The sequence below is a fragment of the Entelurus aequoreus genome, linkage group LG11 (genome assembly GCF_033978785.1).
Source record: "Entelurus aequoreus isolate RoL-2023_Sb linkage group LG11, RoL_Eaeq_v1.1, whole genome shotgun sequence".
In the NCBI taxonomy this organism is placed as follows: domain Eukaryota; kingdom Metazoa; phylum Chordata; class Actinopteri; order Syngnathiformes; family Syngnathidae; genus Entelurus; species Entelurus aequoreus.
Genome location: NC_084741.1, coordinates 47,659,532 through 47,674,103, shown reverse-complemented (window position 1 = coordinate 47,674,103; position 14,572 = coordinate 47,659,532). Strand labels below are relative to the sequence as shown.

The window sequence follows — 14,572 nt, the reverse complement described above, 5'->3', positions numbered from 1 at the left end:
GTCCTTGGTGGGGGTGGGAGGAGTCTCTGCAGATTTTCTGAGCCCTGGTCAGGCAGCGGCTTTTTGCAATCTCCTGGATAGAAGGAAAAGGAGTCCTGATGATCTTTTCCGCCGTCTTCACCACTCTCTGGAGAGACTTCCAGTCTGAGGCACTGCAGGCTCCAGTCCAGACAGAGATGCTGTTGGTCAGCAGGCTCTCTATAGTGCCTCTGTAGAATGTGGTGAGAATGGGGGGAGGGAGCTGTGCTCATTTCATCCCACGCAAAAAGTGCATGCGCTGCTGAGCTCTTTTTACAAGAGCTCCGGTGTGTAGGGACCAGGTCATATTGTCAGTTATCTGCACCTCCAGGAACTTGGTGCTGCTTACCATCTCCACTGCTGTGCTGTTGATGAAGAGTGGAGCGTGGCTGGACTGGTGCTTCCTAAAGTAGACAATGATCTCCTTGGTCTTGTTGACATTCAGGACCAGGTTGTTGGTTCTGCACCAGTCAACCAGATGTTTCACCTCCTCCCTGTAGTCCATGTCGTTGTTGTCACGGATGAGGCCCACTACTGTTGTGTCGTCCGCATACTTCACAATGTGGTTAGTAGTGGACCTGGTGCAGCAGTCATGGGTCATCAACGTGAACAGCAGCGGACTCAGGATGCAGCCCTGGGGGGAGTCGGTGCTCAGGGAGATGGCACTGGAGGTGTTGTTGCCCACTCTCACAGACTGGGGTCTGTCTGTGAGGAAGTCAAGCAGCCAGTTGCATAGGGGGGTACTGAATCCAAGGGGGGCCAGTTTGCTCACCAAGTGCTGCAGGATGATGGTGTTGAATGCTGAGTTGAAGTCCAGAAACAACATCCGCACGTGTGTGTCTTTTCCCTCCAGATGTGCTAAGCTCAGGTGGAGTGCAGAGGAGATGGCGTCCTCTGTGGAGCGGTTAGGGCGATAAGCAAACTGGTATGGGTCGAATGTGGGGGGAAGTCTGGAGACAATGTATTCCTTTACCAGCCTCTCGAAGCACTTCATTACAGATGTTTTTTGGGATAAGTCAGAATTTTAACATAAAAGTGTTTGATTGTGAGGCATTAAAAGCCACAAAATGCAACGGGTCCATCAGACCCACGAACACTGCCTGAGTAACAACAGTATGAACACCACACAAGGGTTAATCACTACATGGGAACTGTTGACTCATACTCCGTTTATTTAAACAATCAGCTGTTACTCTCTATGCCTTGCGTTCAGACAGAGCTGGGTAGCTCTGTCTGAACGCTCTTTCTATCCCTTCCTGCTCCGGCCCGGCTGCACCAAATGATAATATAAATACATTTACTAAAGTCAAATACAAATAAGGCAACAAGAGAAGTATCCCACACTTCTCTTTTGTAAAGTAAATCTGAACAGCCGATATGGGCATCTACATCAACTATATGATTTGCCTGAGAAGCTGGACAGGACAAAAAAAAAAAAAATTGAAAAAAAAAAAAATGACAGAGCTGGGCAAAAAAAGCCTTCGTCCTTTCAGTTCATTTTGCTGGAAACTGTCAGGTTTCAGTACCCAGTGTCCACACGTATCGGAGAATAAAGTAATACTCTTAATCTTTAGCCTAATGGCATATTTATTACAAGTAGCGGCTGAAAAATGGCGCGTCTCACAAAGAGAGCGTAATGACGTCACATCCTGTGTACGTACCGTAAACATATAGAACATACAGCACAACACAATAGGTACCGTAATGCAATGAGTAAGGGCGCAATCCAAACACAACATTTAACACCCCCACTCGCCATTAACTCAGTTGGTTACCTTGAGAAAAAATTACAATGCAAGAAAAGAAAATAGGGATCACATGTTGTCCCTTCCACAATAAACAGAAAAACACACTGCACTTCTAAGTGCCAAACATGTCCTGTTTGAACCTTTTTAGCTTCATCTTGGTGGCTGGCTTTGTCAGAACATCGGCAATCATATTTTCAGTAGGACAGTACTCCAAAATCACTCTGCCACTTTTTATAGTTTCCCTTATGAAATGGTATTTGATATCTATGTGTTTACACCGTTGCCTGTTCACTGGGTTTTTGGCTAGTGCAATAGTGCCTTGATTATCTTCAAATACCTTTGTTTGTGCATAAGGGTATTTGTCAATGCCTCTGAGTAGCTGTCCTAGGTAGATACATTCTTGAATGGCTGATGCCAAAGACATGTACTCTGCCTCACATGTAGATAAAGCAACAGAAGCTTGTTTTCTTGTTTTCCATGAGATTAGAGAGCTACCTTCGCTTAGACTAGCACAATAACCTGATGTGCTTCTCCTGTCAGACACATCTGACGCCCAGTCAGCGTCACTGTACACTCTCAATCCCAGTTTTTCAGTTTCATTTCCTTTGAAACATAACTTGTTTTCTGCTGTACCTTTGAGGTATCTAAACACATGTTTTACTGTGTTCCAGTGTTCGACTGTTGGCTCAGCAAAGTATTGGGATAATTTACTGACCACAAAACTTATGTCTGGACGTGTGCATGTGGACAAGTAAATTAGGCTTCCAACAGCCTCCCTGAACCTTCTTTGATCTGTCATTTTGTCTGCATCACCTGTGTACTCTAGTTTTGGTTCACATGGAGTCTCTCTGGACTTGCAATTTTGCATTTCAAATCTCTCTAAGATTTTGTGAACATATCTCTCTTGAGACATTGTGACTTTACCATTTGTTTGGTCAAAATCTATTCCCAGAAAATGTTTCAATTTTCCTAGATCCTTCATTTTGAATCTTTCAGTGAGCATCATTTTCACACTGTTGAGTACACCATTGTTTTTAGATGCTATGATGAGATCGTCTACCCATACAAGTAAAATCACCTTCTCATAATGCTTCTCTCGTGAGTACACACAATGATCAGCAGAATTTTGTACAAAACCATTCTCAGTTAGACATGTGTGCAACATTGCATTCCAATTTCTACCGGACTGTTTCAAACCGTAGAGAGACTTGTGCAATTTACACACTAGCTTTTCACCTGTGACTGATTCTTTCTCATAGCCTTCTGGCTATTCGATATAAATTTCGCAATCGATCGGGGCGTGAAGATAAGCAGTCTTTACATCAAGCTGGTGCAGCACTAGCTCCTCTTGTGCCGCCTTTTGCATGATCACCCTCACACTTGTCATGTCTGCTGTGGGTGAAAATGTCTCTTTGTAGTCAGTTCCCTTTTTCTGACTGTAGCCTTTCGCTACGAACCTCACTTTGTATTTATCTGTTCCGTCAATGTCACTCTTGAGGGCATAGACCCATTTTCCCCCCACTGCCTGTTTGCCCGGTGGCAAATGGGTGAGGCTAAAGGTGTCGTTTTCCTCCAGTGACTTCACCTCATTATCCATAGCATTTTTCCACTGCCTTGATTTGTTTGACATTATCGCTTCCTTGTAGGTTTGAGGAATGTCACATACTGCTCTGTAGCAAGAGTCCACGCATGTTACAAATTTGTTTATTGTATCCTCAGTCTCAAACTCCTGTAAGTGAACCGGCCTCCTCCTGGTTCGCGATGGGTTCCTTCTGTTTACAGTGTCAGTGACTCTACCCGGCTGTGTGCGTTCAGTCTGTTCAGGTAAAGTCTCAGAAACACCCTGTAAACCTTGATCTGGTACATTTTCAACCTTGTCATCATCAACACAAATTTCTCTTTCATTAACCCTGGGTTGTACATCACCATACCCCATGTATGACTCACATGTTTGTGTTTCTTTTTCTGTTGCAGTTTTGGTTGTGAATTTTACCAATCTATGTTTCTGAACTTTCTCTTGTTCTGGGTAGTACACTAGGTAGGCTGGGCTGTTTTTATCGTAACCCACAAAAACACCCTGCTCACACCTAGAGTCTAGCTTGCCCTTGGCTTGTTGCTGGTAAGCATAGCACACTGATCCAAATTTTTGCATTTTGGAAATGTTTGGTTCTTTCACAATATGTGATGTTGCTCCTCCGTCGACCATAATGCTTTTCATCTTCACGCTGCCTGGTGGTCTCTCATTCCTTGCGTCGTTTGCCTTGAAGAAATGGTCCTCTCGGTCGCTGTCTCGTTCCTCCACGACCTTTCTCGCGCCATCTCGTTCCCCCTTTTTCTTGCACAGCGACTCTTCGTGTGTATTACTTTTGCAGTATCCACACCATACTTTTCTGGAACACTTTCTTGCTTTGTGCCCCTTTATTCCACATCTGTAGCACGTCACGTTGGCATCTTCATCTTTTCTATTGCCAGCTTGTGCCCTTGGTGGACCTCTGCCCTGTTTTACATGGGTCTTCATCACATTGTCTGTAGATTCTGTCTTCTTCATTTTCTCGCTCTCTTCATAAACTCTTAGTCTCCTTTTAAAGTCTGCAAATGTAACTGTATCTTCATTTTGTGTTACATGGACTGCTAGGGGCTTGAAGGATTCTGGTAGCCCATTTATCACCATGGCTACATTTAGTCCGTCACTCATGGTTTCACCAGCGTCTTTTAGGGCCATGATAATGTTCTCTGCTCTTATAATGTAGTCTGTAACATTCTCACCTTCTCCCATGTGTAGCTTGGTGAGTGATGTGTACAGATTGATGATCCTCGGCTTACTTTTTCCGGAGTAGTGTTCTCTCAGTATTTTCAGGGCTTGTCTGCCATCATCTGCAGCCTCGTGTCTTATTAAGGATAAGCTTTTGTCATCAATGAGTCTGATCAGTTCAGCATAACAGTCAGTATTCTTCCTCCTATGTTCAGCTTGTGCTTCTTCATTGCCAGATGGCGCATTCAGGATCGCCTCTTTTAATTTTAGAATGTGTAGATGACCTAAAAATCTTGTTTCCCACAGGTCATATTTTTCATCTGATCCATCAAAAAGAAGTTGCGGGGCTGGTGTCGCCATTCTGTTAGCCATCTCGCGTATTGCGTCGCGAAAAACTTCTTCCGAGCTTTACTCACTTTATCTCCAAGTTGTCCACAGAAGCTCCGTGTTAATCCGTCACGTTAAACTTCCTCCAACTCTTCCTGGGCCCATAACCTGTCAGGTTTCAGTGCACACTGTCCACACGTATCGGAGAATAAAGTAATACTCTTAATCTTTAGCCTAATGGCATATTTATTACAAGTAGCGGCTGAAAAATGGCGCGTCTCACAAAGAGAGCGTAATGACGTCACATCCTGTGTACGTACCGTAAACATATAGAACATACAGCACAACACAATAGGTACCGTAATGCAATGAGTAAGGGCGCAATCCAAACACAACATTTAACAGAAACATTCTGCATTAAGACTGGAAATTGACTAGGTTTTTATCTGTAGATGCTTTTAAATCCACAGTGAGTGCAATAGTTACTGCCTCGATAATGTGCACTTGTTAATCTGTGTTTCCTGGTCCGTGTACTTTTGCAGCTATCCGTTTTTCGTTTTGGAATAGAAAAATAATCCAAGATAATAATACAATTTTTACCGTTTTTTTGGTTTTATAATAATAATTTTTAAAAAAAAACAGAAAACAGATCAATATCCATTATCCGGTTTCAATAATGTTAGGAATTCGAAATTGGGAATTAAGAAGCATGGAAAATTCGTCTCTATTTCCCGTTCAAAGTTTAGACGAATGCAACAACAGAAGAAGACAAACAGTGACCGGCCATAGACGTATATAAACAAAACTTATTTAATGGAGGAGAAAAATACGATTCAGAAATTGGCGTGAAAATCGGTGCAACCAGGCTCGGGAGAGAGAAGATACTGTATGTTTTTAGATGAGCTGGCACATTTTGTTGCAGAATATAGGACCAAAATAATAGTCTGTTGTGATATTGCTGCTGCGTTATGTACTGAGTTTGTAACAACAGTTTGAATGTTTTTTGTCTTTTTCTGTTGTTGTTCTGGGCCGCTCACAGACATGGATACTGAAAAGATACACTGCGCATGTGGAATCCCCCATTTGTACAAACCTTGAATGGGAAATAGACAAAAGAGTTTTCTACTTATTGTTTTAATTCCCAATTTTCATTTTCAAAAAACAATGATCTGATCCGGGTACTTAGCAACCATTCGTTTTTCATTTTAAAATCGACAAATTCATTTTTATATACAAAAAACTAAATGTTCTTTTTTTGGTGTCAAAGAGCAATAACAACCTTTAAAAAAATGTATTTTCATTGTATACTATATTTAGCAACAATTTAAATCCCTCGTAAACAGAAATGGAAAAAACTGACCGTTTTTTTATAATCTTACACTTGAAATTTTTACTTTCCAAGTAAAAGCGGTGATAGCTACGACGATACTTATGTGCCTGGCTACAATGTCTTTAGAGCCCAACACAAAATTATTTTAGACATTTGTATACATTTCTACGCACATATCACATAAAAATGGAGGCGAATAAGAATTTGATCATGTACCATACAACACTATAGTACAGTATTTTTTCTTACTGTCCTGTCTTTCAATCGCTACTTCCGGTTTCGGTGTCGTAATATAAAAAAACATCCATTTTGGCCTGTTCTTACATTTATGTTGGTATGTTTGTAGAGATTTCTGTAGAGGTCAGTCCTCCAAAGACATTTTAGCCAGAGCCTCTGTGCGCCATGTTGCTGTCTGACGTCACTCCAGGCCGCAGGAATCGTTAGGGTAAGGGATGGAAATCGAAAACCCGTTCTTGTTCAGAACCGATTCCCAGTGCCCATTTTTCAAATTATTCCCTTATTAGCGTCTTAAAAATGAATTCTAAATCAATCAATCAATCAAAGTTTACTTATATAGCCCTTAATCACAAATGTCTAAAAGGGCTTCACAAGCCACAAAGACATCCAGATCCCACATCAGGGCAAGAAAAAACTCAACCCAATTGGCACAATGAGAAACCTTGGAAGGGACCCCCCCAGGTGACCGGTGCAAAGGATCCCGAGTGGATACGGGTAAATCTTTTGAGTTGTTGTGCTAGTTTTCTAATGAAGGTATCAAATGTCACGGCTTATTACATAATGCACCAAATTGTTACATTTGTACTCAAAAACAAGTGCAGCACCCACATTTTGTAATACCTTTTGCAATATGTACAGTCGGGAAGGGATTCATATGGCTCTCCAGTGAAATTATAATTTTGCAATGCATTCTGCTTGAAAATTATGGAAAGTGCAACTCTACAATGCAACTCACGCTGTGGTCAAAGTTAGAATTGCCACAAAACACCTTTTAACACTAGAAGTCCCAGCATTTTTCTGTCTACCTAGAAGACCCAGAGAGGGGTCATTTGGCCCGACGCTTTTCCCGAATACACTAATCACTCATTTTGTTATGGTAATGAGGCTGTTAGGGGCAGTTTGTCTAGGTAGACAGAAAAATTATACATGTGGGAAATGCCGAAAGGAGCAATGGCAGTGCCAGGATTGTGAGTGACTGCTCAAATGTATGTCAGTCACGTTTACATGGACATGGTTTTTCATTCTTTGTAAATATGCTTTTTTCTTTGTAAATTTTTTTTTTTAAACTATTTTTGGCACACAAAAATAACAATTGCTTCTGCAACAACCCTCCACACCAAAACTGGGAAAACAGTTGCTTTTTCATTCTTTGTAAATATGTTTTGTTTTGTATTTTTTTTAACAATAAATGTCAGAGTGTTGATCCCTTCATTCTGTTGATCCTTGCAAAAACACACACAACCTACCTCAGAACTAAAGCTTGAGCTGTAAGGTCCCCTCCCCCACACAGGCTCAAGTGGCCCCCTGCCGTGTGCCACTAACAGCCACATTTTCATAACAAAAGGAGTGTCCACAGGGGGGACTAGGGGTCAAATGACCCTCTTGTGTGTTTTCTAGGTAAAAGTGTCAATTGACCCTTCTCTGGGACTTCGCGTGTTAAGCTATTCAAAAGTCTCCTGCCATCTGGCAGCTCAAGTGGATAGTGCAACCCCCCAATTTATCACATTTTATGTGTCAGGTAAACCGCGCCGAATAGGGCCATCTGAATCCCCTTCCTACTGTAACAGTTTTAATAATTTTATTGCAAAATGTAGAAGATGATTACGTAAGGAGGTGAACATTTATTACATTGTTATATAACGCAGCATTATTACATATTATGTTGTTCCAAAGCAACTATGGAAGCTAACCATAAGTTATTCCAAAGTTTTTTATAGCAACTGGAAACTTCAGAAAAATTAAACTCACCAAGAGTGAAAGCTTCGAGGTAATATTTTATCATTTACTATTGACTTGGATAACATTGTGGTATGGCTGTGTTTATAGGTCCTCCAAAAGTCCCATCACCAGCAAGCGTATTGCCAACATCATAGAGCTCATGACCTATGAGGTGTACAGGTACGCAGCACGGGGCCTGTATGAGGAGCACAAATTTCTCTTCACTCTGCTTTTGACGCTGAAAATCGACATACAAAGCAGCAGGGTAAAGCATGAGGAATTTCTCACGCTCATTAAAGGTGAGAGGCAATCCAGCGTAAAAATAATTTGTCCACTTATGTTCTCTACTTAGGTTGATGGTGGTAGATTGTTATAATAAACCCAGTCAGGGGCTTTTGTTTGTATGCAGGACAATATTGTAGAGTCTAGGAAAAATAGTCCAATAAAACATGAACATTTCAAGGAGAGTAATATGTTTTGATGATAATAAAATATCACAGTATCTACTGTAGGAATAACTTTAAAATATGTTCTGTGACAGGAATGTTTTAAACTGAAAATATCCAAAAACTGCACTGTTTTCACACACACAAAACACATTTTGTAGCCTAAAAACTGCAAGTTTTTTTTCTCTGTGGGGTTTATGGAAATATAAAACATGTCCATACATGTTGACTGTTCAAGGTTGAGTTTGTGGCGGGCTTCAAATTAATCTTTAAATAAGAAAAAAATGTAACTGTCAAAAATAACAAGTTAATTCACATGATTAATACCAAAAAAATTATCACATTAATCATCCATCCATCCATCCATCTTCTTCTGCTTATCCGAGGTCGCGTCGCGGGGTAAGCAGCCTAAGCAGGGATGCCCAGACTTCCCTCTCCCCAGCCACTTTGTCCAGCTCCTTCTGGGGGATCCCGAGGCGTTTCCAGGACAGCCGGGAGACATAGTCTTCCCAACGTGTCCTGGGTCTTCTCCGTGGCCTCCTACTGGTCGGACGTGCCCTAAACACTTCCCTAGAGAGGCGTTCGGGTGGCATCCTGACCAGATGCCCGAACCACCCTTGAGCTCCTCCCGGATGACAGAGCTTCTCACCCTATCTGTAAGGGAGAGACCCGCCACACGGCGGAGGAAACTAATTCCGGCCGCTTGTACCAGTGATCTTGTCCTTTCGGTCATAACCCAAAGCTCATGACCATAGTTGAGGATTGGAACGTAGATCAACCGGTTAATTGAGAGCTTTGCCTTCCGGCTCAGCTCCTTCTTCACCACAACGGATCGACACAGCGTCCGCATTACTAAAGACGCCGCACCGATCCGCCTGTCGATCTCATGATCCACTCTTCCCCCACTCGTGAACAAGACTCCGAGGTACTTGAACTCCACTTGGGGCAAGATCTCCTCCCCAACCCGGAGATGGCACTAATCCTGCAGCCACCAAACCGGATCCCCTCAACGCCCTGACTGCGCCTAGAAATTATGTCCATAAAACTTATGAACAGAATCGGTGACAAAGGGCAGCCTTGGCGGAGTCCAACCCTCACTGGAAACGGGTCCGACTTACTGCCAGCAATGCGGACCAAGCTCTGACACTGATCATACAGGGAGCGGACTGATTAATCATGTTTACAGGCAAATTAATCACACAATTTATTTTGACCGGCAATGCTGGTTCACCCTAACCACAGATGGTTACCTGAAAATGCGGCACGGGTTGTTGTATGGGTTAGTAATCAGTTCAATGCATAAGTCAGTGAGAAGACTCGGACTGTAGCGTTCGTTGGTAAATTTCACTTGAAAATAAACCCTGACTGGACTTCAGATAAAACCTTTACCTAGTTGTGGGCAAATAAATGACGTGCGTTCATGTAAAACATTAAAATAATTAAATTGAAATAATTCCTGTGCGACATTCAGACAATAAAATCACATTTGTGTCTAAATATTGATCTTTTTTCAAGTTATTTAATTATGCAAGCGAGTAATAACCTGTGATTAATCATGATTAATCCAAATTTAAAAGTGTGATTGATCTAATGAAAAAAGAATCATGTCACAGAACTAAAACAAATGTAAGAACACCATCATGTTTTCCAATATTAGTTTAAGAGAACAGATTGATAAAGATTAAGTAAAATGTTGCTATGCCTATTGTCTTTCTTATTGTGGTGGAATGATTCAAAGGGGAACTGCACTTTTTGGAATTTTGCCCATTTTTTACAATCCTTATGTGAGAGAAGAAAGCATATGTTTTTCTCGTTTTTGTGCATTTAATGACTTGTACGGGACGGCTAACAATGTAGCCAATGGAAGTCATCTATTTCGTCTATAAAAAGGCTTTCAGAAACCGCCAATAAAGCTACATTTACATGCTGTGACCAGCATATTATCCAATTATTAGCGACATTGTTATTCTGAGCGCTAACGCCAAGGATATCTTTTTAGTAACACGACGCCTTGATCACGGCGTTATTACAGCTACTGCAGCTATAGACATACTGAGCTGCTGCATCGCCTCTAAATTGGTGAAAGTTATTGCTAGATTATAAATCATGCCTTGCACCTGTATAGCAGAAGTTTGTGACAATAAATCAAGAAGTTGTACAACTTCGAAGTTCAATTCAGAACTGGAGACATTGCTAGGAAGACACAACAAGATGCTTGTTTCCTATAGGCATTTTTTTTACCTCTGTGAGAATTTATGATGAATTAACATGTCTTATTTTGAAAAATATAAACATCCCAACAGTTGTCATCACAGTGAGGGCAGACCGTGTACAATAAGTGATTATGTTTGTAGTTTGTATTTCTTGTTTATTACTTAACAATACTGCTACATGATGCTTAGTGTTTATCTATAGGTATGCTTAGCACACAGCTTCTAAAACTTGTTGCTCATCCTTTGTATATTTAGACTCAAAAATATAAGGTTCTGGATCATCATCAATCCCAAAGTAGTCGTTGTCGTCTCTCATGAAGTCTGCCATGATTAGTAGTAGTTGTTGCAGACCCATGTTCTAAACCAGGGGACCCCAAACTATGGCCCAGGGGCCGGATCCCAAGTAAAAAAAAAAAAAATTTTTTTTTTTTTTTTTTTTTTTTTTTAATCTGTCCTTTCTAATCCATTTTCTACCGCTAGTTACTCTCGGTAAATTTGGGGACCCCACCATTATTTAATGTTTATTTGGGAATTTGTCTGTTAATATTTTGTTACCGTTAATAAACATTGTGCTCATCTCTTTTATAAAGTAAAGTCAGAAAATCAGCAGTAGATCAAATCTTTATTCCCAACACTGTTTGTATGAATAATTATATAAAAATATGCTGTCAAATTTAAAACACTGGAATTTAAATATAGTTCGACTTATACTACATTTTATGATGCCGTTTGTTAATGACTTGCATATATCATGGAGAAAAAGAGCAGTTGTGAAAAGACCTTCAGGCTCCTTGATAAAGCTTTTCGAAGCTGTGATACACTTAGTTTGTGTTTCTTCACACTTCAAACATATTGGCCTCTTGGCCAGGAAAACAAAATCTACAAGGCTGTTTTCAAGAAAAAAGCTGAAACAGAGAGTCTGCCAAATGAATGCAAATCCAACATCTGTCAGCTCAGACGTGCTAAACAGTTACTCCGTATTCATTTATTTGTACAATAAAGTACCACTTGATCCACTCGGTGTTATAACAACCGTGACATTACAGAAACAATACTGATAGGGAGTGGAAAGTTATATGAAATATATTATTGCTTTTGACTGGTAATTTTAACCCTTTGACTGGTAACAGAGTGGATTTGATAGCTTATGCTTACAAACTGGTTGAAATCAATGTGTTCATGTGCTTGTGTGTGTGTTTGCGTGTGTGACATCCAGGAGGTGCATCACTGGACCTAAAGGCCTGTCCTCCAAAACCAGCTAAGTGGATACTTGACATGACTTGGCTTAATCTTGTGGCACTCAGCAAACTATGGCAGTTCTCTGATGTGTTGGATCAGGTACAATGCACGCGCACACACGCACGCATTCACAAGCACTTAAACTGAGTGATTGGGCACATTTTCAAACTGTACAATTTGCTGTTAGATGCATGTCAATATCAGTTTCGTAACACGTTCCCCCAAAAGACACACACAGCTTGACGGCAGGTGGCACCCATGGAGAGTGTCGACAACCTGCGTTCTGTCAAATGAAAGTAATTCTGAGAAATTTGATTCTAAAAAGCACACACACACACACACACACACACACACACACACACACACACACACACACACACACACACACACACACACACACACACACACACACACACACACACACACACACACACACACACACACACACACACGAGGGGCCTGTCTGACTTGTTTCACATGAAATACAATGGTGATTAACCACACACTGAAAACACCATAAACCTGCACTGTATTTGGCTCTTAAATGTCACAATCGGTCGAAGACGGTTTGTCTTAAAACTGTGTACGAGCAAAAATGTCAGACACTGATTTCTAAGGGCCTGATTTACTAGGATCCTAATTCCAACAGGCGTGTGTAATTTATAAAATTGCGTGTACTATTAGTGGGCATGTTGCGTATGATCTATTAACACTGCCTGTGCACTTCAAAAGTGCCCTATTTAAATGAGGATTTTGCGTGTACTAAAGTTGTACGGTATAGTATAGTAGCGCGATACTAATGAATCATATTCGGTACTATACCGCCTCTGAGAAGTACCGGTCCACCAGTAAATGAACAAGTAGATTAATAATTCATTTTCTACCACTTGTCCTTAATAATTTTGACAAAATAATAGAAAGGAAAATGACACAATATGTTACTGCATATGTTAGCAGACTAAATTAGGAGCCTTTGTTTGCTTACTTACTAATAAAAGATAAGTTGTCTTGTATGTTCACTATTTTATTGAAGGACAAACTTGCAATAAGAAACATATGTTTAATGTACCCTAAGATTTTTTGTTAAAGTAAAGCCAATAATGCCATTTTTTATGGTCCCCTTTATTTAGAAAAGTATCGAAATAATTTTGGTACCGGTACCAAAATATTGGTATCGGGACAACACTGGCGTGTACTATAAAGGGCATCACCACGGAGATACTCGATCATTTAGTGCACTTTATTGTATAATGGTCTTACCTGTGATGTTTTGCTCTGTTTTCAAACATTCTGGAGACATCTACCACTTTTATGTGCATTTTAGACAGTCCAAATTGCATCTGCAAAGGAACCAACTTTTTTTCCAGCACTGAAGGTGCTCTCATGAAAGCGAGGCTGCACACACTGTGTTCAAGGCGGGAAAAAAATGCATACTTCAAGAATATATTTTCGTATAGGAGCTATGTTGATAATATACTACGGTATATATTTCAAATATATATATCATTAAAAAAAATAACAAATGACATATACACACACACACACACACACACACACACACACACACACACACACACACACACACACACACACACACACACACACACACACACACACACACACACACACACACGTATGACCAGTGTTGGGACTAACGCGTTACTGTAACGCCGTTAGTTTCGGCGGTAACTAGTAATCTAACGCGTTATTTTTTTATATTCAGTGACTCAGTTACCGTTACTACATGATGCGTTACTGCGTTATTTTACGTTATTTTTTATGTAGTATCGGCTAGAAACAGATGCGCTGCGCGGTGTCGTTCTTCTAAATCAGTGATCCTCAACAGGCGGACCGCGGTCCATGTCCGGACCCAGCGACGTGTCCGTCCGGACCCAGCACGAATTATAGTAAAAAAAAAAATAAATTTTTTTTTTTTTTTTTAATAATTATAATTATTATAAAAATATATAATAATTGTATTTATCTTTGAATTGTCGCTAGCGCAAGTCAACGTTCTTTGTTGTTTTTAGTCAAATATCTCCACGTTTCGTTTACACTTCTCCGTGTCTCACTCACTCCGTCTCTCGGAGTGAGAGCGAGAGAACGCCACTCTGATTGGCTGCGGAATCAGCCAATCAGAGTATGGGTTGTCATCTCTATCACAACGACGCGCTGATAGGCTGTTACCACCTGGGTCATACAGCGCTCACGCCACATGCATGGAACCTTTCGCTGCCGACACACAGTTGTCTCGTATCGCTACTTCGCTAACTGTTCACTCGTCAGTCACTGAATGTGAATCAAATCACAACGGCATGCTCCAAGTTGGCTCAGGCTGGTAGAAGAAAGGTGGACAGGGAAAACCGACGTTTCAAGGAAGAATGGACAGAGCAATATGTTTTCATCCTACCTACTGCAAGTACCAAACCAATGTGTCTAATATGCAACAGTACTGTTGCTCTGGTGAAAAGTGAAAATCTGAAACGTCACTATCTGAAAGAGCTCCGCAAATTTGAAGAGACATTTCCTCATGATTCAGAGCT

General features: G+C 40.8%; 1 protein-coding gene across 1 annotated transcript in view; it reads left to right on the top strand.

Annotated features, from left to right (window-relative positions):
• The window catches only part of dnah5 (dynein, axonemal, heavy chain 5), a 251,509-nt gene that overhangs the window by 182,931 nt on the left and 54,006 nt on the right, over positions 1 to 14,572 (top strand). The window contains exons 78-79 of the mRNA XM_062062242.1: positions 8,240 to 8,430; positions 12,007 to 12,128. Of these exons, the coding sequence (XP_061918226.1) occupies positions 8,240 to 8,430; positions 12,007 to 12,128 (313 nt within the window). The remainder of the gene's footprint in view (positions 1 to 8,239; positions 8,431 to 12,006; positions 12,129 to 14,572) is intronic.